This window comes from Anabrus simplex, chromosome 2 (assembly GCF_040414725.1).
Source record: "Anabrus simplex isolate iqAnaSimp1 chromosome 2, ASM4041472v1, whole genome shotgun sequence".
Classification (NCBI taxonomy): Eukaryota; Metazoa; Arthropoda; class Insecta; order Orthoptera; family Tettigoniidae; genus Anabrus; species Anabrus simplex.
In genome coordinates, this window is record NC_090266.1 from 153,657,477 (window position 1) to 153,684,794 (window position 27,318).

Sequence of the window (27,318 nt, forward strand, 5' to 3'; positions counted from 1 at the left end):
TTTTCATTTTCTTTTTTCATTTCAGACTATTCTCCTACCACAAGACTTTCTTTTGCATTAAAACATATCCAGCCACAGGAAGAACTTTCTGTTGAAGTCCCCTCTTCTACTCTAGCCACATAGGGCTGCTCTATCTTCATGAAGCATACAAACAACACCCAGCTACCATGACATCACAAGTTCACGATCTTAAATTGCCACAACCACAACCTTAATCAACAGTAGCATTTTTTATCCTAAGAAGATACAAGTTTTAGAAATATATATACAGTGTGATTCAGCAGCCCCTTCCTGCCGGCGTACTGTATGGTACTAAAGTTCAGTGAGCACATTTTGCACACGATTCTGAACCCAAGCAAAATGTTATATCATCCGTTCACAAAACATGACGCCTTGAAATCATGTAGCAACGTCCTTTTACCATGTAACTATGTTAATGTGTCGTGCCTCATGACCGGCTGTAACGAAGAGGGGAATCAATGCATAAAACTAGGCAACAGTGCAGTAATTAATGTCTTAAGCACAGAACCTTATGGCATATGTACTCGCTCTCCTCGTACTACCAGCATGTTTTCAGCAATGTAGCACAGCGGATGTGGTTAGGCATTCGCCTAGGAATTGACGGAATGTGCCAGCGGCGGTTTGAACCCTGCATCGTTCAAATATTTTTGCATCGGTATGATGTTTGAATACGTTAACACAGGCCCACGTTTGCCAATTTCAAACAATAGAATGACACTGTTATTCATCTTGTGCCCTGGTTGGGGCCTGAATCTCTTCTGTCATTCGGCATATTTTCCACACAGGAATACGTTGACATGCTCCTCATTTATGGGGAAGCAAGACAAAATGCATGCGAGGCACTACGTCTGTACCAGGAATGGTATCCTGACAGGCGACATCCGGTTGCTACGACATTCCGCTGTGTTGAAAGACGCCTAAGGACAACAGGCGTGATTTCCAACCAGCCACCAGTCTGCAGTAGGCCCGTTACATCGGGTGAAACAGAAGATGCCATTCTGGAGGCAGCTCGTAATAATCCACACATCAGTACATGGGCAATTGCATGACAAGTGAACACCAGCCAGCGGTCCGTCTAGCGAATACTGCATGAACATAAATTTCACCCACACCATCTTGAACTACACCAAGAGTTCCATGGGCGGCATTTTGAAGCTCGAATGGAGTTCTGTCGGTGACTATTAGGCAGGCTGGACAATGATGTAGCATTTGTATCGCATCTATCTCGTTCTCGGACAAATCACGCTTAGACAATAATGGGAACGTCAATCGCCACAGCATGCACTATTGGAGTCTGGACAGTCCTCACTGGGTGTGACAGGTGGCCCATCAAGTACGAAGGGAAGTGAATGTTTGGTGTGGAATCTTGGGGGATCGCCTGATTGGACCTTATTTCTTTGAGGGCCATGGGACGGGCCCACGCTACCTGCACTTTTTGCGCCAGGAACTCCCACTGCTGATGGAGGATATGCCCTTGCACGATCGTTTGACGATGTGGTTGCAACAGGATGGAGTTCATCACATTCGACTTTGCCCGTTCGTAACTATCTGAACGAGGAACTGCCAGGGAAATGGATAGGACGTGGAGGTCCTGTTTCTTGGCCCGCCAGAACACCGGATTTAACGCCGTTAGACTTCTTTTTGTGGGGACATTTGAAGAACGTCATTTACACTCAAGCGCCGGAAAACCCCGACCAGCTACCGTAACTCATTATGGACGCCTGCCGAGCAATTACACCTGGAATGCTTCAGCGCACAAGATGATCTATTGGACACTGGGCCTGAATGTATATAAACCAAAACGGTCATCACATTGAGCATTTGCTGCAATAAAACATTGTCAGGGCAGTTCTGTTCCTATTATTTCCGGTCTGTATGTGTCTGGCCTGCTAACTAATCGGCCCTTCTTAGGGCCACAAACACATTCATTCACACACAATTTGCATGAAAGAGGACACTGAACTTACATTGCGTGCTAAACAAATATTTCAAAAATTTGTAAACTTCGCCCCGGACTCGAACCTCCCACCCGACATGCAAGGCCGCTCCGCCACAACTACAGTAAGTTTCCGTATGGCATACTGGCCAGCTTATAGCAATAGGCTTACTGCGGTCATAATATCAATTTAGTGTTTCGCTGGCGTGTCAGGTTCATGTGATCTAGAAGGCACACACGTCTTCCAGTGTTTAATATGAGTATAACATTACGGCATCCTATCCTGGTGAGGCAGTAAATACCAAGATATCCGGTTGCGTTGTCTGAACATACCGGCAGGGCAGATGTTTCCAGGAAGGAATGAATATTGTGGGTTGCATAAAACTTCATTGGAAGGGGCGGTTGAATCACGCTGTATATATACACACAAGTGTACACAAGTGCTTTCAAATATTAACTGTCAAACACAACCAACGAAAACATTATTTTACCCACAACACAAATGTCAAGTGCACACAAGTGCTCATTTTATGTAAATATGTGTGTTCTTGTAATGGTTCTTTTAATGTTATAAGCCTTTTTATGTACCATTTTAAGTTTAGCCTAATGTCTAATCTACCACTTTAATTTTAATGTTAAGGACAATACGACTGACAACGACTATTATATCATAGGTGAAACATGTCCTGTTATTTTAACATGGAACACAGATTTTGATTTTTAATAAATCACAAAGTGTAATGAAAATGTGGATTTCTATGAGATAATTCTTTCGTGAGCTTGTTCTTCAATGTGTAAATTGTTTGAATTATGTTAGTTGCCCTTTCTAAGTTAACTTCTTGTGGTTTCTTTTTTTTTCAATTTGCTTTACGTCGCACCAACACAGATATGTCTTACGGCGACGATCGGATAGGAAAGGCCTGGGAATTGGAAGGAAGCGGCCGTGGCCTTAATTAAGGTACAGCCCCGGCATTTGCCTGGTGTGAAAATGGGAAACCACGGAAAACCACCTTCAGGGCTGCCGACAGTGGGGCTCGAACCCACTATCTCCCGATTACTGGATACTGGCCGCAATTAAGCGACTGCAGCTAAGTCGGTCTTGTGGTTTCTTGTAGGTCACAAAAACAAAGTAATTTATTTTATTTTTTTATTTTTTTATTTTTTTTGCTAGTTGCTTTACGTTGCACCGACACAGATAGGTCTTATGGCGACGATGGGACGGGAAAGGCCTAGGAGTGGGAAGGAAGCGGCCATGGCCTTAATTAAGGTACAGCCCCAGCATTTGCCTGGTGTGAAAATGGGAAACCACGGAAAACCATTTTCAGGGCTGCCGACAGTGGGGTTCGAACCTACTATCTCTCGAATACTGGATACTGAAAACAAAGTAAAAGAAGGCAGCACTTCGTCTAAGATTTCAACTTTCTTCAGTTCTCCCCATCTTAGCAGAGACCTAAATAATGACGATGTAAAAACTATTGCTGGTGAACTTTCATTAGTTTACCACACAGTACGACACAATCTCAGCTACAGGACATTGGACTGTGTGATCAAACTTTCAAAAAATGTGTTCAGTGAATCAGATATGTCCAAAAAATTCTGTTGTGGATGAACAAAGGCTGAATTGATTGTAAATAACGTATTAGGCCCAAGAAGCGTAAATTAATTTTTGGAAGTGTTAAATGACCCCAAAAAGTGTAGCACTTTCTTTTCTTTAGCAACAGATGCCTCCAATCACCTAAACAGTAAAATGTTTTCAGTTATAGTGTGATATTCCTTTTTTTTTTTTTTTTTTTGCTAGTTGCTTTACGTTGCACCGACACATATAGGTCTTACGGCGACGATGGGACAGGGAAGGGCTAGAAGTGGGAAGGAAGCGGCCGTGGCCTTAATTAAGGTACAGCCCCAGCATTTGCCTGGTGTGAAAATGGGAAACCGCGGAAAACCATCTTCTGGGCTGCCGACAGTGGGGTTCAAACCTACTATCTCCCGAATACTGGATACTGGCCGCACTTAAGCGACTGCAGCTATCGAGCTCGGTAGTGCGATATTTTGACCCACTTGGTGGAATCCAAAACAAATTGTTGGATTTCATAGAACAGGCAGTAGAAAGTTCAACTGATGTCCATAGGTTATTAATTAATTAACTCACTAAAGTCAAGCAATTTGAGTGTCAGTAATTTATCATCATACTCTGCTGATGGTGCCAATGTGAGTTACGGCGAGCATCATTCAGTAATGAAACTGTTAAGTAATGAGAATGGAAAAGTCCTTAAAAGCCAGTTGTTCTAAGCCTCTTGTAAGTCCAACCCATCGTCCACGTTGTGGGAGGTGGGCAACGACATGAAGTAAGGGATTGCCTGCATGGGTGATGTACAGCGGGGACTGCGTGTGCCCCATGACCACTACGGTTGCTGTGAAGGCCCTATAGGAACCCTGAAAAGTGACAGCTAACAGGGTTCTGTTGAAATCCTCAATGACAGATGCGGTGGAAAAAGAGACTTTTGGAACGGCAAAGCTGGCAGACGAGGCAACCCTCTATCCGTGGGGTTTAAAGAAACAAGGGGAACCACTGCCATGTGATGAAGAGGGATCTTCAAAGGGCTAAGGGAGACAACACCTACAGAAAACAGCAGACTTGGAGGCTTAGGTGGCAGTCCCATCACCAAGCTTGGGTTGCTGTGGGCTAATAACTCGCACAGCCTTAAATATAAACTATGAAAGAAACTGAAGTGAAACACAACCGGATGGATAATAAGTTGACAACATTTGGCATGAAACAGAAAATGAGAATAGGTTTTTGGAATGTCAGAACCCTGAGAGAGAGCAGTAAATTGAAGCAGGTGGCTAAAGTGGAGGAATACAGGCTGGATATCCTTGGATTAAGTGAAGTACGGTGGCCAGACTTCGGAGAAATACAGACTCTTAATAGGGGCACATTCCTTTATTCTGGGCAAATGGGGGAGGATGCAGAACACAAGAGAAGATGTAGGATTGTTACTGAATGAAACCACAAAGAGGAGCCTTCTTGATTGGAAACCCATCTCAGAAAGACTGATGACAGCTCGATTCACGACCCGGGTTCGCAATGTGACCACGATTCAGGGTTATGCTCCCACAGAAATGTCAGAGATTGAAAAAAAGGAAGAATTCTACTGCCAGCTAAATGAGACTATTAAGAGTGGGAAAGAGGGATATTATTATTGTGATGGGGGATTTAAATGCAAAGGTTGGTTCTAAAAATAAGAGGCTGGAACAAATTATGGGAGTGCATGGAGTTGGTGACTTTAATGTAAATGGGGAGCTTTTCATTGATTTCTGTGCTAGCCATGATTTGGTAGTCGGTAGCACTTTATTCCCTCATAAACGATGCCAGAAGATTACATGGATGTCGCCAGATCATATTACAGAAAACCAGATAGACCACATTGCCATAAGTAGAACGTTTAGAAGATCAATGACTGATGTGAGAAATAAAAGAGGGGCAGATATTGGAAGTGATCATCACTTGGTAGTTGCAGAGTTTAGAATGAAAATTGTGGCAAGTGGAAGGAAATTCGAAAGGCGAAACAAGAAAATTGATTTAGGTAAACTGCAGGATGAAAGCAAAAGGAACAAATTCCAGATAGAATTAAGAAACCACTTTGAAGCTCTTGCTGTTGAACCAGAACTTCGTATCATGGAAGAAAGTTAAGGACACAAATTTAAAAGTTAGTGAGAATGTACTTGGATTTCACAATTATCTCAAAAAGGAATGGATGTCTGATGGTACTTGGAATAAAATACAGGCTAGGAAGCTAGTTAAGGCAAAGATTAATATGTGTAAAACAAGACAACAGAATGCTGCAGCAAAAAAGGAATATGTGGAAGCTGATAAGAGTGTGAAGAAAAGCGTAAGAAAGTGGGTAGATGAACAAGCACAAATGGCAAAAGAGGCATCAGCAAGGGGAGATGCAAAGGAATTGTATAGTATCACAAAGAAACTGCCAAGGAGAGAATTTATCAGGAATAAACCCATTAAAAACAAGAGAGGTGAACTACTGACCACCCAGGAAGAACAGTTACAGAAATGGAAGGAACATTTCTAAGAGTTGCTCAATAGAGATGTAGAACAGAATAGTAACCAAAGTAGATAGTGACCCAAGAATAAATTTACATTCTCCAATCTGTTCAGAAATAGAGAAGGCCTTGAAACAAATAAGAACTGGAAAAGCACCAGGTATGGATAATATCGCATCAGAAATACTTAAAGCAAATACTGAGACTTTGACAAAATTATTGCAACCCCTGTTGGAAAGGATCTGGAATGAAGGAAAGCTAATAGCTGAATGGAAGAAAGGCCTGATTGTTAAGATACCAAAGAAAGGGGATATTACTAAGTGTAATAACTGGAGGGGAATTACATTGTTGTCAGTACCAAGTAAGGTGCTTTCAAGGATCATTTAAGAGCAGGTGAGGGATGTTGTGGAACTGTACCTTAGAAATAGGCTGGTTTTCGTAAACACTGTAGCTGTGTCGATCTCATAAACACTCTGAGAATTATCTTGGAACAAAGTACAGAATGGCAGAACACCCTCTACTTGACTTTCATTGATTTTGAGAAGGCCATCGACTCTGTAAATAGAAGAGTTATGTTGCAAACACTTAAAGAATATGGTATACAATGAAAGATCCTGAATCTTATAAAGGATATGTACGAGGGTTATAAATGTCATGTCCTGCATATGTGAGATCTTACTGTGACATCGGGAGTTCGACAGGGCTGTATTCTTTTTCTGACGCTTTTCCTACTTGAGTTGGATAGTGTGTTGAGGAGAGTGTATCGAGGTCAGAAAACGGGGATCCAGTGGGGCTTACAAGATAAGTTAGAAGACCTTGTTTCTGCAGATGACATCTGCCTACTGGCTCAACGGTTCGGAGATATGGAAGAGAAGATTAAGCGGTTGAAGAAGGAGGCAGAGGATGCTGGACTTAAAATAAATACGTATTAATAAGACCAAGGAGATGAGGGTCAATTCCAAGATTGATGATAAATTTTCTATAGATGATAAAGAGATAGAACAAGTAGACGCCTTCATATATCTTGGGAGTATGGTTACTACAACTGGAGGAGCAGAATATAAGAGTCGTATCAGGAAAGCAAATGGTGCTTTTGTTCAATTGTATCCTATGTATATGGAGAAACAAGAACATTTCTAGAAAGACTAAGCAACGACTTTTTAATACAAATGTTAAGTCCGTTCTGCTTTACAGCTGTGAAACATGGAAAGTTACCCAGATGACGACTAAACAACTGCAAGTCTTCATGAATCGCTGTCTAAGACATATCATCAACAGAAAATGGCTGGACACCATTTCAAATGAAGACCTGTGGGAAGAAACTAATCAGCAGCCAATTGAAATACAGATAAGGGAGAGAAAATGGCATTGGATAGGACATACTTTAAGGAAGCCCGCTGGAGCCATTGAAAAGACAGTGCTCGACTGGAACCCATAAGGTGCTAGAAAGTACGGACATCCAAAGAAGACCTGGAAAAAGATGATCGAAGAGGAATGTCTAGCAGTGGGAAGGACTTGGAACGAAGTAAAGAGGTTAGCCAATAATAGGAACAGGAGGAAGTGTTTCACGGAAGCCCTAAGCTCCAGGAGAAGCAACAGGAAATAAGTCAGTCAGTTGTTCAAACCATGTGCTTCATAATGCCATAAAATGTGCATGTAATTGTTTAGATTATGTAGATAATGAAATGTTAGTGTTAAAGATTTATAATAACTTTCCTTTTTTGCTAAACAAAGGGAAACATTAAGCTCATTATTTTAATTTGTTGATGCTGAATGAAGTAAAATCCTTCGTCACGTAAGTATTAGATGGTTATCCTTTTCAGCTGCTGTAGAGAGGCTTTTAAAAATTGGGAGCATATAAAAGGCATAGATGATTCAGGCTGTCCAAAAGTTTTGAAATGGTATTTCAACAATGAAAATCCAGAAGTAGAAACAATTGTTGAGGCTCGTAATAGTTTCTTTGCGAATACTGGAAACGTTTTCATTGAAACAGCAAATATTTGGAGAATTTTGATCTTAGTATTATGGAGTCCCATGATGCAGTACAGATGGACAGAGAATTAAAGGTAGATACTTCGGTAGTGCTACTCACAAAATGTTAGCTACTGTTCTCAGTTCAAATTTGAAATCTACATGTGAAAGCAATTTCTTTGAATTTTATGATTCTTTGTATTCTTACATGGTTAACAAATCTGATGATACCTTAAAATGTTTAGAATTTTGTTTTATGTCACACCGACACAGATAGGTCTTATGGCGATAATGGGATAGGAAAGGCCTAGGAGTTTGTAAGGAAGCGGCCATGGACTTAATTAAGGTACAGCCCGAGTATTTGCCTGGTGTGAAAATCGGGAAACCAGGGAAAACCACCTTCAGGCCTGCCAACAGTGGGGTTTGAACCCACTATCTCCCGGATGCAATCTCACAGCTGAGCACCCCTAACCGCACGGCTAACTCGCCCAGTGCTTTAAGTGTTTAATACCACTATTATGTCTTGAACGGGAATTAACATTCAATGGCATACATGGCGTTATGGAGCATAACCATCTGGATTGTGTGAATGAAGACAAATTGTATGACGAATTTTATAGTTGTAAGGATGCAATAACATGTGCTGTGCCTTTAGTGAGTAACGCTAGCCAGAAATGGGGGGCAGTTTTTGGCAGCTTAAAATCAAGCGATATAACTTCTGACAACTTGGGAAAGTTGGTAGGCTATATTATGTGCAAACCAGGTAATAATGCTCATACAGAGAGTATTTTCTCTTATGAATAACAAGTGGACAGATGTTAGGAATAGGAGCAGTGCAAACCTGATCAAATCAGAACTGCAAGTTGCCATGAACTTCACGTATTCTTGCACTTAATTTTTAGAATTTGCAAAAAGTGATGGCAAACTATTGTCTGAAGCAAAATATATTTAGGTCTTCTTAAAGTATAAAATAAAGTTCTTTTTAATTTTTTTACTAACACTGCATTGCTTTTTTTCTTTTCTATTGTGAAATTTTGCCTTGTCTAAATCTCCCTAATTTTTGGTCAAGAATATAGAAATCTCCCTTATTTTCTTCAAAAATAGTTGGTCACCCTACACATGTGCAACCCTATCATGGTGTGGGAGGAGGAGGAGGAGAAGAAGAAGAAGAACAAGAAGAAGAAGATTATTATTCAGAAAGGAACTATAGTGATATTCGTAATTTATAGTTTTCCCAGCATCTTCTTTACTTCCCAGAGTGAAATCTGCTTATGATGAATTACAGAATTCCCACATTTTATGCAATAACAACATATAGGCCTAATTGGAAATTCTAAACAACATTAGTTTCCTTAGCAGCTGAGAGATGAAGCATATTCTTTTGGGAATACTTCTCTTGGCCGTTCTGGGTGATCTTAAATAAAATTCGGTAACAGTCTGTATGTCATAGTCAACAACATTTCAAATTTAATACGTTAATTTCTTAAAATAACATACAACTATCCATATTATTATTGCATCTAATGCCTCAACCGTAATCTCTAACTTTGAATATTGGCAAATTATTATTATAAACATCACAACCATCTTTTGAAGTGAGCCTAGGAAGCCACATTACAAAATTGTAGATTGCAGCATGACTTCATAAAATCTGATATCCTTGATAATGCCTACTGAAGAAGTAGGTAAAATGTCAGTAATTATAAATTATATAACACCACTAAATATTTTAAAATACAATATGATTGATAATTGATAACTTAAGAATATTTAAACATTTACAAACTTTTAAGAACTTGACAGCCGTTTGCTAAGACCACTTGTATTGTTAGGAGCTACATTATAATATCATGTCCACAAACATTCATTGAAGAAAGGAAATAATAAACGGGAAGAAGGAGTGGAAAATATTTACTGAACTTTTTCTTTTACACCTTCAATATTATCCTAAGCTTTAGTGAAAGAGATAGTTCTTCTCATAACAACACACTGAAATTGTAATCTATTCATAGAACATACTATATTCCAAATTAAGATCAAAAGCATACTCTCCCTGTAAACAATTTATTATCAATCATATTCTGTACATAAGCAGTGACATATATTGGGATTGACCAAGGCTATCACTGAAGCCCATGTCTGGAATGTCAACAAGAGAAATTTAAAATAAATACCTAATAACTTAAATGCTTGTTAGTTTCCTGTGTTTGTAAGTACAGAACTAGTTTGTTACATGAGGAATGTGTCATTTCACTGTCTAGGCCTTATGCAAAGCCTCAGCTAATAGTATTGCAGCATAGCTGCTCACTTCTCTATGGCAGGAAAGGATAGGAGCAGAGGTAGGCACACAAGGAAGAGTGTGCTAAGTTGGGCTCATCAGTTCAGGTTCCCCATGGGAATCAACATCTATATCATCTGATGGCCAGGCAGGCATCAATTTTTGGTAATGAGACAAAGTCTCCCATAGTACATTGGCACTGCCGGTGGCTCCAAGTAGCCTGCGCAGTGGCCTCCACGGTATGCACTAGCCATGCGTCTTGGTGGGTGTGCTATTTACCAACTGATGAGCCCAACTTAGCACACGGGGGTGAAATGCTGGCAACCAGGAATGAGTTAGCTGGAAAATTTATAATGTCCAATAACAGACCACTTACATTGGTATTATGAAATTTGTTACAAAAATTGTTTAAAACGCCAAAATATTGGTCTCTTGTTAACTAATTGTGAACACTATATCCACATATGGTAAAACTAGAGATAGCCGAAGTTAAAATCCCAGTATACACCACGGCCTGAGACCTATTGTGCTCACGCCTACTCTTCCGAGAAATAGGCACTGGAACAAAATAATAACAACACTACGTACTATCATTAAATCTAAAGGATTGTTCATTTGTCTTGCACATCTCAGGTCGAATTTTGGAATTGATAATTTCTATTCACTTTATATTGGCAGTGCTAGCACATCTGAAATATTGTCAATGTATAACCTTGCACATGAAGTCTTTAAAATCACAAGTCAATGAAATGGGCTATTGCGCTTTTTATCCAGGTACTCGACCAACATAATACATGGCTTCCGAAAAACTGCACAGGGATTTGAAATTTTAACAACTCTCAAGTTGTCTGCTACCAAGTCAATACCTGAAACAAAAGGAAAATTATATGAAAAATTCTGAAGCAAAATTCCCTATGAATCTTTTCCGAACTAGTCTCACACTGACAGTACCATACGAATACATAACTGGCCCCTTAAAAATAATAACTGGTACAAAAGAAGTAAAAAAATAAACATTTTCACTCCAACTAACCCATACGGCACTGTATAATCTCCACAGTGCATTTCAAAGTTGTGTGAGATACTCTTTAATACTGACATTAATTAACTAAGAAATGGTAATTATTAATAGGGATTAATATTGACTTCAATACTGCTTTTAGAGTAAATTAATTAACTTGTTGAAGCACTTTCAATCATTTTGTTAACAGCCATCCTAAGACACTAACTCCTAGGACAGGAATACGCCATGTCTTCTATCTGTTACAACATTGCAATAAGACAGGCATTCTTCTATTATGATGATGATGTTGATGATGATGATGATGAAGAGGATGATAATGATGATTTCGTGTGGCTATTGCTAATCTGGTGCAGCTCTTGTAAGGCAGACCTTCCGGCTAGGGTAGGCGGTGTCTGCCATGCATAAGAAACTGCTTGCTGGTGTGGTGGAGGATGGTGTTGCATGTGTTAGATATGAGTTGCAGCAATATTTGGGAGAGCAAAAGCACCCAGTCCTCAAGCCAAGGGATTTAACGGTTTACAATTAAAATCCCTCGACCCTGCCAGAAATCGAACCCAAGGTCCCGTGGACCAAAAACCAAGATGCTAAACACTCAGCTATAGAACCGGACTACTATATGATATGGTTATACAAGTTCAAATTGTACTTGTTAATCCGTACTACAGCATGTCAAGTTGTGAGGTAATGCATCAGCACTTTAGAATGGCTCAAAAGTTTAATTAATATGTAAACTCGCACAATCAAGGTATATACACTAAAAAACTATCCTTACTGAGATAGTGAACTTTACATACTTGTTTAGTTTAATATGAAGATACATAGCTTCTCCTTCCCTGCGAACCACGTGACCTTGCCGCGGTGGAGAGGCTTGCGTGTCCCAATGAAACAGATAGTCAAGCTGCAGGTGCAACCATATCGGATGGGTATCTGTTGAGAGTCCAGACTAAGGAATGGTTCATCGAAAGGTGGGTAGCAGCCTTTCGGAAGTTGCAAGGGCGGCAGTCTAAACGATTGACTGATATGGCCTTGTAATAATACTCAACATGGCTTAGCTGTGTTGATACTACTACACGGCTGAAAGCAACGGGAAACTACAGCCATAACTAACTCCCGAGGACATGCAGCTCTCTCTGTATGAATGATGTACTGATGATGGCTTCCTCCCGGGTAAAATATTCTGGAGGTAAACTAGTCCCCCATTCGGATCTCCGGGTGGGGACAACACGAGAGGGGGCGATCATCAGGAAGATGGATACTGACATTCTGCGAGTCGGAGCGTGGAATGTTAGAAGTTTGAATCGTTGTGGTAGATTAGAGAATCTGAAAAGGGAGATGGATAGACTAAAGTTAGACGTAGTTGGTATAACTGAAGTACGCTGGCAGGAAGAACAGGATTTTTGGTCAGGCGACTACTGAATTATCAACACAAAATCAAGCAGGAGGAATGCAGGAGTTGGTTTAATAATGAATAAGAAAATAGGACAACGGGTAAGCTACTATGACCAGCATAGTGAAATAATTATTGTCGTCAAGATAGACACCAAACCAATGCCCACCACGATAGTGCAGGTCTATATGCCCACTAGTTCAGCGGATGACGAGGAAATCGAAAGAATATATGAAGAGATAGAAGATTTAATACAATATGTAAAAGGTGACGAATTGTGATGGACGACTGGAATGCAGTGGTAGGCCAAGGAAGAGAAGGTAATACAGTAAGAGAATTCGGATTGGGACAAAGGAACAAAAGAGGAAATCATCTGGTTGAATTCTGCACCAATCATAATTTAGTCATTGCTAATACGTGGTTCAAACACCACATACGAGGCTGTATACGTGGACGAGACCTGCAGACACTGGTAGGTATCAAATAGACTTCATTATGATTAGGCAGAGATTCAGAAACCAGGTGCTGGATTGTAAAACTTTCCCAGGAGCAGACGTGGACTCTGACCACAACTTGTTGGTCATGAAATGCCATCTGAAGTTGAAGAAATTGAAGAAAGGAAAGAATGCAAAAAGATGGGATCTAGACAAGTTGAAAGAAAAGAGTGTGAGGGATTGTTTCAAGAAACATGTTGCACAAGGACTTAATGAAAAGGCTGAAGGAAACACAATAGAGAAAGAGTGGACAGTCATGAAAAATGAAGTCAGTAGGGCTGCTGAAGAAATGTTAGGAATGAAGACAAGATCGACTAAGAATCAGTGGATAACTCAGGAGATACTAGACCTGATTGATGAACGATGAAAATACAACAATGCTAGAAATGAAGAAGGCAGAAAAGTATACAGGCGATTAAAGAATGAAATGGATAGAAAGTGCAAGGTAGCTAAGGAAAAATGGCTGAAGGAGAAGTGCAAGGATGTCGAAGGTTGCATGGTCCTAGGAAAGATAGATGCTGTATAGAGGAAAATCAAGGAAACCTTTGGAGAAAGGAAATCTAGGTGTATGAATATTAAGAACTCAGATGGTAAGCCATTTCGAGGGAAAGAAGACAAGGCAGAAAGATGGAAGGAACATATCCAACAGCTGTATCAAGGTAAAGATGTAGATAATTTGGTTCTGGAACAAGAAGAGGCTGTTGATGCTGATGAAATGGGAGACCCAATTTTGAGGTCAGAGTTTGACAGAGCGGTGAATGACCTAAATAGAAACAAGGCACCTGGAATTGATGAGATTCCCTCTGAATTACTGACTGCCTTAGGAGAAACCAGCATAGCAAGGTTATTCCATTTAGTGTGTAAGATATATGAGACAGGAGAAGTCCCATCCGATTTTCGGCAGAATCTTGTTATACCAATTCCCAAGAAAGCTGGTGCTGACAAGTGTGAAAACTACTGCACCATTAGTTTAGTATCTCATGCCTGCAAAATTTTAACACGTATTATTTACAGAAGAATGGAAAAAGAAGTTGAAGCTGAGTTGGGAGAAGATCAGTTTGGCTTCAGAAGAAATGTAGGAACACATGAAGCAATCCTGACGTTAGGTCTGACCTTAGAGGATCGAATCAAGAAGGACAAGCCCACATACATGGCATTCGTAGATCTGGGAAAGGCATTCGATAATGTTGATTGGACCAAGCTATTTAAGATTCTGAAGGTGATTGGGATCAGATACCGAGAACGAAGAATTATCTACAATCTGTATAAAAATCAGTCTGCAGTGATAAGAATCGAGGGCTTTGAAAAAGTAGCAGCAATCCAGAAAGGAGTGAGGCAGGGCTGCAGTTTGTCCCCCTCTTTTTCAATGTTTACCTAGAACAGGCAGTAAAGGAAATCAAAGAAAAATTTGGAAAGGGAATCACAATCCAAGGAGAGGAAATCAAAACCTTGAGATTTGCCGATGATATTTTTATTTTATCTGAGACTGCAGAAGATCTAGAGAAGCTGTTGAATGGTATGGATGAAGTCTTGGGTAAGGAGCACAAGATCAAATCAAATCAAAGTCTCTTCATTTGGAAATGAGGTGTCTACGTCTGTGGCAAGTGGTATACTAAAATACATTATTGTCAAGCACTAAATATTAAATTGAAAAAGTAGCAGCAATCCAGAAAGGAGTAAGACAAGGCTGCAGTTTGTCCTCCCCTCATAGAAAAGGCAGTAAAGGAAATCAAAGAGGAATTTGGAAAGGGAATTGCAATCCAAGGAGAGGATATCAAAACCTTGAGATTTGCTGATGATATTGTTATTTTATCTAAGACTGCAGAAGATCTCAAGAAGCTGCTGAATGGTATGGACGAAGTCTTGGGTAAGGAGTACAAGATGAAAATCAATAAGTCCATAACAAAAGTGATGGAGTGCAATCGAACGAAGGCAAGTGATGCAGGAAATATTAGATTAGGAAATGAAGTCTTAAAGGAAGTGGATGAATACTGTTACTTGGGTAGTAAAATAACTAATGATGGCAGAAGTAAGGAGGACATAAAATGCAGATTAGCACAAGCAAGGAAGAGCTTTCTTAAGAAAAGAAATATGCTCACTTCAAACATTGATATAGGAATTAGAAAGATGTTTTTGAAGACTTTCGTGTGGAGCGTTGCATTGTACGGAAGTGAAACATGGACAATAACTAGCTCAGAAAGAAAGAGAATAGAAGCTTTTGAAATGTGGTGTTACAGAAGAATACTGGAGGTAAGATGGATAGATCAAATCACAAATGAAGAGATACTGAACCGAATTGGTGAGAGGAGATCGATTTGGCTAAATTTGATGAGAAGAAGAGATAGAATGATAGGACACATCTTAAGACACCCAGGACTTGTTCAGTTGGTTTTTGAAGGAAGTGTAGGTTGTAAGAACGGTAGGGGTAGACCAAGGTATGAATCTGACAAGCAGATTCGTGCAGATGTAGGATGCAGTAGTTATGTAGAAATGAAAAGGTTAGCACAGGATAGGATGGCATAGCTTCTAGTAAAATGGTGACAATATTTCAATCATAACCATTATTGACACATTCTCACAATGTTTCACTAATATCTGTTTCACTTTTGTGCCATGAATAATTTGCGGATGAAGAAATCTCCCCTTTTTTCATTTCTCAACCAGTATTCTGAACAATTTGTGCAAATGAAATGCTTAAAACTGGACCGTAATCAAACTACACTTTTCTCAATTTCAACTTCACATCTATTCTTTCCTCAGTTTATCATGTGTTAATAATACACAGAACTGTCATTAATAATAATAATCGTATGGCCTCAGCTACCGTGTGCAGACCATTCAATTTGACGCCGCCATCTGGCTGTCTGCTCGTCAATTTTGACGTTCTGTTTTACTCTAGGCCCACTAGATGGCAGACCGAGTAAACAGAAACTCTCTTGGGGGTCTATGGCTGAGATTTAATGAATTTTGTCAGGTCAACACAAAATGTGTTACCAGAGATCTTTTACATGCCGACATCGTATGACAAGGAGTGTCAAATAGACATTTTTCTGCCGTTCAAAAATCCGACTGCCTCTGCCGGGTTTGAACCCGCTATCTTGGGATGCGCAGGCCGACACTCTACCACTGATCCACAAAATACATGGAATGGTTGCAATGTGTCACTGTAGTGCACTACAGAGAATAGGTTGTACCACGGGATGATGATGTGACAGTTCTTCTCTCCTTCAAGCAAGAGGCAGTTACATGCATACAGTGTAGCAGAAGTATTCTCTCCATAGTGAAAGGAAGTTGAATGTGTGTGGCAGAATGCAACGTCACACACTGAGCAATGGGCAAACGTCACAGTATTTTTCCTAGTAGTTCTTTTTTTTCTTTTTTTTTCTTTTCTATTTGCTTTACGTCACACCGACACAGATATGTCTTACGGCGACGATGGGATAGGAAAGGCCTAGGAATTGGAAGGAAGCGGCCGTGGCCTTAATTAAGGTACAGCCCCGGCATTTGCCTGGTGTGAAAATGGGAAACCACGGAAAACCATCTTCAGGGCTGCCGACAGTGGGGCTCGAACCCACTATCTCCCGATTACTGGATACTGACTGCACTTAAGCGACTGCAGCTATCGAGCTCGGTTCCTAGTAGTTCAGAATAGCATATGATAATTGGAAAAATGAGGGAAGTGCTGAAGCACAACATACTTAATGGTTGATTTTCTTTTAGAAGGTTTATTTTAGCGAAATTACACAATTGATGGCTTAGTACAAGTGGATGGCCTAGAAAAGACCTCAAAAACACTTCAAATGTTTCTCTCATACTTCATCTTTGTCTTTGATTACAAGTTGCTTGCTTTACGTTGCACCGACACAGATAGGTTTTATGGCGACGATGGGACAGGAAAGGACTAGGAATGGGAAGGGAGTGGCCGTGCCTTTATTAAGGTACAGCCAGCATTTGCCTGGTGTGAAAGTGGGAAACCACGGAAAACAATCTTCGGGACTGCCAACAGTTAGGTTCGAACCCATTATCTCCCGAATATTGGATACTGGCCGCACTTAAGGGACTACAGCTATTAAGCTTGGTGTCTTGGATTAGGTACACAAAATTTGAAAGTAAATTCAGTTCAATTTTTATCCACCTGTCTGCCTGTTTGTTTGCGTGTTTGTCAGGATGAGTATATGGCTGAAAAGAATTTCCTGAAACTCACTATTTAAGATCAGGGAGAGCAGGGTTGTATTATTATTATTATTATTATTACTTTTTTGCTACTTGCTTTACGTCACACTGACACAGATAGGTCTTATGGCGATGATGGGATAGGAAAGGCCGAGGAACTAGGAATGGGAAGGAAGCGACAGTAGCCTTAATTAAGGTACAACCCCAGCATTTGCCTTATGTGGAAATGGGAAAACACAGGAAACCATCTTCAGGGCTGCCGACAGTGGGATTCAAACCCACGATCTCCCGGATGCAAGCTCACAGCTGCGTGCCCCTAACCGCAGGACCAACTCGCCGGGTTCGCATAAGCAATATCAAGGGGACAAAACAGGAAATGTCAAATTTCTCCATTAAAATTATATGTAGCAAAAACGTACACAGGAGTAAAATATAATTTCAGATCTTTTCTGTTTCACACATTTTTACTGTCGAACTGCGAGCAATGAGAGAAAGAGTGCGCATAAGCATGACTACAGTCAGTGTAATGTTATTGTTGAGCAGTTTTATGGGCATAGGACATATCGGGCTAGAGCATTAATTTTCTTCCGGCTCAGCGATGTTCAGGCATCTGAGGTCAAATGAGTCTTTCATTTCCACCTCCCTTTTCTCTTATTATTTTTCTTCCCATTTCAATGGTTATCATAATTATCTTCCAGATCAATATGGGCTGATATACCTCATAAACACAAACACAACAACAATGACCATCACCACAGTTTAATTCATTACGACGACGACAGAAAAATATTTTTACGTCAGCGAGGTTCGGTGTAGAAGGACTTCGCACTGAAAAACTAAATTCATAAATATCTCTTGTTATCATAGCCAAGTGGTAAAAATATATCAGACACAAATGATTGGAAATTGTAGTTTCTATAACTTCTGTTGGGTACAGATTTTAGATGGAAATATTTTGGGAGATATTTGGAAGTTTGTGAAAAATGTAATAATGACAAATATCTCCATTATTATTATTATTATTATTATTATTATTATTTGTATGGTAATAGTGCATAAAACATCAAGGTGATAGGAAATTAAATTTTTCACAAATTCTATAATGTACAGTTTTCAATATAGCTAATATTAAAGAAAGAAATTTGACATGTCTTGGTTTGGTACACTTAATATTGCTAGACCACTGTATCCCTCCCCTATGGCGCAACAGCCCTGATGGGCCTTGGCCTACCAAGCGACCAATGCTCGGCCCCAAAGGCCTGCAGATTACAGGGCGACACGTGGTCAGCACTACAAATCCTCTTGGCTGTTATGCTTCGTGGTTCAAATCCCGGTTACTCCATGTGAGATTTGTGCTGGAAAAAGCGGAGGCAGGACAGGTTTTTCTCCGGGTACTTCGGTTTTCCCTGTCACAATTCATTCCAGCAACACTCTCCAATATCATTTCATTTCATCTGTCATTCATTAATCATTGCCCCAGAGGAGTGCGACAGGTTTCGGCAGCTGGCACAATTCCTATCCTCGCTGCTAGATGGGGGCTTCATTCATTCCATTCCTAACCTACATTAGAATACAAACACTGTGTACTTACCATCTTACAAGAAAAATGCAGCAACAACAAACCAGTACAAACTAGAGTTAAATGTGGACCTATTTTATCTTGTTTTTATAATTTCATCCACTTTTAAACGGCCTGTTTTAGCGGGTCAAATTTTACGTGTATATATTCGTTTTTACTAGACAATGTATGCTCCATCAATATATATGTAAATATGTAATAATTCCACATATACCGTTGTAAACTTCATTTGATGTTTACTAGACTCAGGCTACAATGAAATGACGCTTTACATAATAAGCAACTTTTTAGTCAATGAGAAAAGATCTATTACACTACTGTTATACAGTATTTACTTTTTCGTGGTCTGGCAATTTGGGTCAGTGATATGAAGGCATTATAATGCTATGTTTTTGAAACCGATTTAATGTATAACAGCTGAGGATGACCCCATAGGGGTCAAAACCGGTACTGAATTTACTGCATATTGTAAATAAACATTGTATTGATAAGGTGGAGGCTTCTATATTATTTTTATACATACCACTTAATCGAGCAGCTCGTCTCCTTTCTCCCAAGTCTTCCCAGCCCAAACTTTGCAACATTTTTGTAATGCTACACTTTTGTCGGAAAACACCCAAAACAAATCAAGCTGCGTTTCTTTGGATTTTTTCCAGTTCTTGAATCAAGTAATCCTGGTAACGGTCTCATACACTGGAACCATACTCTAGTTGGGGTCTTACCAGAGACTTATACGCCCTCTCCTTTACATCCTTACTACAACCCCTAAATACCCTCATAACCATGTGCAGAGATCTTTACCCTTTATTAACAATCATATTTATGTGATTACCCCAATGAAGGTCTTTTCTTATATTAACACCTAGGTACGGTACTTACAATGATCCCCAAAAGGAACTTTCACCCCAACAATGCAGTAATTAAAACCGAGAGGACTTTTCCTATTTGTGAAACTTATAACCTGACTATTAACCCCGTTTATCATTATACCATTGCCCACCACCCATCTCACAACACTATTGAGGTCACCCTGCAGCCACTCACAATCTTGTAACTTATTTATTACTCTGTACAGAATAACATCATCTGCAAACAGCCTTATCTCTGATTCCACTTCTTTACACATATCATTGATATATATATAAGAAAACATAAAGGTCCAATAACACTGCCTTGAGGAATTCACCTCTTAATTATTACAGGGTCAGATATAGCTTTGCCTACTCTAATTCTCTGAGTTCTATTTTCTAGAAATATAGCCACCCATTCAGTCACTATTTTTTCTAGTAAGAGAGTTAATACAGATACCGGTACCACAGATACTATAGATACTACAGACACTATACTACACAAATATTTCACAGTAATAGAATAAACATACTAATTTATAATAAGATACCTACTATAATGCACTACAAAGATTTGAAACTACATTCAGATGTATCCTAATTATAATACAACAGGTTATTACTTAGCACAACTGAAATGGAATTTACAATTAAAGTTTGAAATTCGCAAGACTACTCAAAATAATAGAATAAGCACTCTAATTTCTAATATCACTACAATACACTACAACAGTTTTTAAACTACGTTCAGACATATCCTAATTACAATAGGTTATTATTAAGCACAAATAGAAATGAAAATTGCAATTAGGCCTAAAGTTTGAAATTTGCAAGAACTACCGTACTCAAGGATTACCAACAATGTTAAACGCGTAGACAGAAGATTATTTCTTTAGTATTACTTTAAACTACTATGCTCTAATAGAAATGAAACCTTGCATTTGGTTAAATGCTTAAGTATCGAAAGGATTGCCGTACACGAAGAAAAACACGAATATAACAGGCAAGATACTATCTAATATATTATACCTTATCTTCACTAAAATTCTCAACGGAAATGTGGTTATGTGATTATTACAGCTGGTGGATTACTATTATTTTCCCTACTCCACGGGACGGAGAATAAAAGTGTCGCTAATTAGGCCTACTGAAAAATACGAGGTTGTCTACAATAATTTCTGGAATATTTCTGTCAAAACTACTCCTACTACTCCAGGGACTTGAAATGCAATTACTGGGATATATGAACTTTATTATTATTAGCTAACCGTTCATAAATACTGAAAGATCGAGGGAGCGAAATATAAATTATGGATACTTTAACTACCTACTCAGCACTACAAATGATTGGAATACAAGATCAGCTGATTTTTATTTATATTTACTTGACTACACTACACCCTTTGTTCACGACCGTAGCAAACAATGCAATATTTGAATATGAAGAGCGACAATAATCAATAACAATACAACAACTGTTAACTATTACTGTGTAATCTCTTTAACTACTTTTTAAATGGAAGTTTACAGGCGTATCGTGTTTTTTAATGTAGTAAATTATTACCTTCACGATATTTTGAACGGATATCTATACGAAATACCGGAGAAGTTTCGGCGGAAGTTACGGTACTATTCCTTTGTAAGTATTATACCAACGAGCCTACAGATATTTACAAATATTTTTGAAGTTAATATTATTACCTAAAGTATTTCCTAAACCTAAATTCGAAACAAGGTACACCTAGCCAGCCTACTTAACCTAGAAAACGTAAATTACTGAAGACCATTTGAATTACTTGTTATAAAATTTAAATAAATATCACTACTCCCAATTTCTACCAACAAGCACTAAACACCACTATATAAATAGCACTAAATGAATCACAAATACAAAAAATTAAGCTATTTCAATAGGTTTTAACTACAATAATGCAAGAGCTCTCTCAACAGCCAACCGTTCTCAAGCGCATCCAACAATCAACCAACGCAAGTTTTGAACAAACTGATTGCCGTTTTGTACCGATTTTAATGTGTATGAGGGTTTTCCCGACTTTTACAAAAACTGGATACAATGACAATCCGCTATAGTGAGTAAAATTTTAGCTGTTATGAATTGTTGCTATAGGGGACTTCTACTGTATAAGTACATTATACAGACATTGTAACATGTAAGTGTAACATACAGTACTAAGTGAAACTGTTTTATTGTTCATTAAAAACAATTGTACTGCTACTAAAGTATCTAATATAATGTTTACACACAATCAAGTCAGTGGTGGTTGGTAACCACAAATTCTAAATTATCTCAAACGGCTTGTTTGCGGATCCATGTTTACTACAACTTTTCTACTTCAAGTATCATGTACTTACAGCTGCTTCAATTTGTGCTATTAATTATGATACACCCTATATAACAAGTTACATGATAGTGAAAGAAGGAAGAAAAACACAAATACATGAAAACAAGGGGAAAAGTACATGAAAATCAAGAATTAAGAATGGCTCACAAATAATGTAACATAACAATTAAAATGATTCACACAGGAATTCACACATAATTCACCAAATACTCTGAGTAGCCAAAAGTCAGGGTGGGTTGTCCCATTAGAAAATGTGCTGTGTATGACCCCCGAGCGTTGCGACTAGCTGCGGCGCAGTCTGTCACAGACACCAGTACCGTATAGATCACAACACATCGCGAGTTAACTGATTTTGAACGTGGGATGATCATGGGCGCACAGCGGAGATTACACACAAATTCGGGTTTCCGAGGTATACTGTGTCGAGGGTGGATCTTCAGTATCGCAGACAGAATATTACCACCCGTGTTAACCGCCGCACGGGAAGACCACAAGTGTTAAACGAAAGGACGTCACGTCGCCTCCACAGAACCATACTGGGCGCTCAATGGGATACTGTGAGTCAAATCACAGCCCAGTTGAATGCTGGGAGTCAGGAACCCATTTCTACCAGGACTGTAAGGAGGCAAATTCACCGCATAGGCTTCACCAGCCGACGACCAACTTGTGTCCCTTTGCTGTCACCTCGACACAGAGCTCAAGTCACTAAATTTTGCACTATTGAGAATCTTCCACCGTTTTGATACTTTATTTTGCCTTTTGGCAAATTTTTTATTTATATGTTAACAGTACATGTTTCGCTCCTTGTTTAGGAACATCCTCAGCTGTTATAGTGGCTTAGGTGAATGGTTAAGATTTTAAAATACATAGATTTACAAATACATTGATTCACTTAAAAACTAAATACGAATTAAGATAGATGATATTAAAAACAGTGTGGGGTTAGTGTGTTACTGGTATGAGAGCAGATGATTACATGGTTGATTGACTTAAAACTATGTCTATTCATTAGAATAGTTGTTCAAAATATTTTTCACTTTGTTACATAAAAAGTCTGTATGCAATTAAAATTCTTTAAAAAATGTTTGACTTCATAACATTGTTCGAATTGTTGAAAGTTTTTCTTCCTTTCCTTCCAGGTAAGTTGTTGTATGTTGTGTGCTTGCTTATAGTGCTTTTGACTGAGTCATTATCAAGTATTATTATTTATAAGTTTCATATTCCGTATTGATTGGATTCAATGTAATAGATAAGAAAAATGTTCCACCGATCAATACATTTATTGTGGATGAATTACTACACTAGTACCGGTTTCGACCTATCTTGGCCATCATCAGCTAGCACACAAATTTACAGTCATTAGATAAATTACAAAGAAGTTACTTAAGAGCATCCGGATGTCTGATAAAAAATGGAAGTAAAATATATTGCAGTATGTTGCGTTAAAATAGCTCTGATTAAAAGTAGTGATGGTTAGAATAAACTAAAACCTATTGATTGAGCATGGACATGAGTACATAAACACATTAAAATATATATGCCACATCATAAGACACTAAAAATATATAGCACATTAAACACATTAAAACATGGTATATTTTAAAAACGTCTATTAAAATTTGAGTTCATGTTGCGTTACATTCATTCTTCAATCCTCTTTTAGTTCTTGTGTTGATTAAGTTGAATATCGAGAATGTTCTATGGTTGATATACTTTGCATTGGTATGTTATGAGAACTCTTGTCAGTAAAAATTTTGAAAATTAAGTTGATGTAGCAAGATAGGTTTTGATATCAGAGTAGTTGGTGGTGACACTTCTCTCGTCTATGTACGTTATATGGTCGTTATTGTTGTTGCTGTGGAGGTTGTGTCACATGAGCCCCAGACGTACTCGCAGCAGAGCACAACAAATATCCAAACATATCGGCACACAACGCAACATACTGCAATATATTTTACTTCCATTTTTTATCAGACATCCGGATGCTCTTAAGTAACTTCTTTGTAATTTATCTAATGACTGTAAATTTGTGTGCTAGCTGATGATGGCCAAGATAGGTCGAAACCGGTACTAGTGTAGTAATTCATCCACAATAAATGTATTGATCGGTGGAACATTTTTCTTATCTATTACATCATTATCAAGTCTCGAAGCATTAGGCAGAAGACACAATACAGATAGTAGAAGAATGAACAAGACAGAGCCTCCGCCATTTTGCACATCCCCTCTACCCAGCCCTCCCAAAGTTGATGCCGTCACTGTAACCGACACGCCCCCTCCCCTCTCCGCAGCCCCACCTCCCCGTAGGGAGGAGCATACAACGGAATACACACACCATTACTTCACCAGACGCAAAGCAGCATCAAACGTCCCTCCAGGGTCACAGTAGCATCGGAATTCAGCTATAGCAAGGTAAATGAACTTTTTTATACATTCTATATTACGCAAAGACACAGCTTTCGAACAAATTCCCACTACTGTATTTTATTTCATTTCAGAAATTTGAAACGAGGCTCCCTTCACATTAATAGATCAGCAATCAGCTCCAAAAGTTTCCACATTAGACTCAGTCAAAAGCCGAGATATTAAAAAGGATCCAGAATATTCCAGGTGAGTCGGTGACATGTGGCGACTATGTCACAGCCGATGATGTGTACTCTTCCCTCTCACTCGCTCCGAGCTTCACATTGTCTCGCTAACCTACATGCTGTGATCAGCTGTTCCAAGCCATGCTATTTCCAATACTTGATAAAATAATGAGCTATGTCCCAGGAATAAATATGACCTTAGGCATTCCTGGTACAATACATATATATGTATTGAATGGGCGTACCACTTAAATATAATATTTAAGTTAATCTTAAATATTTGCTATTTGATTTATAGTCAATACAGGATTATTATCTAAAATGAAGCTGTTAAAGCTTGTTACATGTAATCAACAGGACAATGCGCCATGTCACCACCCTGTGGTGGAATGCAGGTGGTTGGAGGAGCACTCCAGTGAAGTTACGACCATAGATTGGCCCTCGATGCTGGTATATGCTCGATGAACCCTGCAACAACTACACAAGACCAATTGTGGGTAGCAGTGAACGATGTGTAGGTCCAGGTCCCTCCAGAATGATTCCAACATCTTGTAGAGTCAAAGCCTTGCTGTATTCCTGCCGTTTTGAGGGCTCGGGGAGGAGCAACTCATTATTAACATCACATTCAGTGTCTTCCCATGACTTCTGGCCACTCAGTATATAACTCATAATATTCCATTACAAGTAGTGTTGCATCATAATTACAATGTAATCTCATACCAATTCACAGATCACTTTAATAGTTATCAATTTTCCAATTTACAAATTATTACTCACCATAACTTATTAGGTTGTGTTCAGTACCTATAGTACATAGTGAAGAGATCGTAAGTACAGAAAAAAATGGCTAACTGGACACCAGCGGGGTCCGCACTCACAACTTCTCAATTTTGCACTGGTTGGTTTGCTCTATCCAATTGAGCTATGGTGGCCTAGGTCATATTTGTTCTGTTGGAAATGATTTATGCCTCAGTACTGCCAACACTTGCACAAGTAACCCCTTGTGGGCCAAGTAAATGATATATTCATTACTTACGATACTTTGTTTTCAACTGGTCCAACATAGCATTGAAACTATTACGCCCAAATTCCTGTAGATTCAGAATGAATGGAAATGCCTATGTGCTGTGTGTTCTATTTCAAGATAGAGTGAAAACCAGGTGAGTTGGCCTTGCGGTTAGGAGCGCGCAGCTGTGAGCTTGCATCCGGGAGACAGTGGGTTCGAATCCAACTGTCGGCAGCCCTGAAGATGGTTTTCCGTGGTTTCCCATTTTCACACCAGGCAAATGCTGGGGCTGCACCTTAATTAAGGCCACGGCCACTTCCTTCCCACTCCTAGCCCTTTTCTATCCCATCGTCGCCATAAGAACTGTCCGTGTCGGTGCGACGTAAAGCCACTAGCAAACAAAAGCTAGAGTGAAATGGCTCAAGTTTGATTGTTTGGGATGAGGGCACCATGCCAATCAAAGAGGCATTAGAAGCATTAGATCAGATACTGAAGGACATTAGAAAGACATGGTTATGGGAGAAATAACAATGTTATTCATAGGAGACTTTTGTCAGATGCTGTCAGTTATATAGCATGTGGAAGCAGAAAGTAAGAAGTGTAAGCTTCACTGAAGAAATCATACTTACGGCCGTTAATTGAGGTTTTTTTCTCAAAACCAACATGCATGTCCTTCTCTCCATGTACCTGAATTTCCTACATGGCCGACCAGCCGAAGACAAGTACATCAGCTAGTGTTGTGTTGTTGTTTGAGTCATCAGTCCATAGACTGGTTTGATGCAGCACTCCATGCCACCCTATCCTGTGTTAACCTTTTCATTTCTATGTAACTACTGCATCCTACATCTGCTCTAATCTGCTTGTCATATTCATACCTTGGTCTCCCCTTACTGTTCTTACCACCTACACTTCCTTCAAAAACCAACTGAGCACGTCCTGGGTGTCTTAAGATGTGTCCTATCATTCTAACTCTTCTTCTCGTCAAATTTAGCCAACTCAATCTCCACTCACCAATTTATGAACATTAAAATAAGAATAATAATTTAATTTGATCATTGTTATTCAATGTTATTAATGACTATTGTTACTTGGGTTGTAAAATAACCAACGATGGCAGAAGTAAGGAGGACATAAAATGCAGACAGGCACAAGCAAGGAAGAGCTTTTTTTAAGAAAAGAAATTTGCTCACTTCAAACATTAATATAGGAATTAGAAAGATGTTTCTGAAGACTTTCATCTGGAGCGTGGCATTGTATGGAAGTGAAACATGGACGAAAACTAGCTCAGAAAGAAAGAGAATAGAAACTTTTGAAATGTGGTGTTACAGAAGAATGCTAAATCTAATATTTCCTGTATCGCCTGCCTTTGTCAGCTAGTATTATAATAATGTTATTTGCTTTACGTCCCACGAACTACTTTTACGGTGTTCGGAGACGCCGAGGTGCCGGAATTTAGTCCAGCAGGAGTTCTTTCACGTGCCAGTAAATCTACAGACACGAGGCTGTCGTATTTGAGCACCTTCAAATACCACCGGACTGAGCCAGGATCGAACCTGCCAAGTTGGGGTTAGAAGGCCAGCGCCTCAACCGTCTAAGC

General features: G+C 39.2%; 1 protein-coding gene across 2 annotated transcripts in view; it reads right to left on the reverse strand.

The window, feature by feature from the left end:
* Positions 1-9,436: 9,436 nt before the first annotated feature.
* LOC136862713 (R3H domain-containing protein 4) overlaps positions 9,437-27,318 on the reverse strand; it is a 123,808-nt gene continuing 105,926 nt past the window's right edge. For both annotated transcript variants that reach the window (XM_067138932.2, XM_067138931.2), the window contains one exon: positions 9,437-11,128. In XM_067138932.2, the coding sequence (XP_066995033.1) occupies positions 11,004-11,128 (125 nt within the window). In that variant the 3' untranslated portion in view covers positions 9,437-11,003. The remainder of the gene's footprint in view (positions 11,129-27,318) is intronic.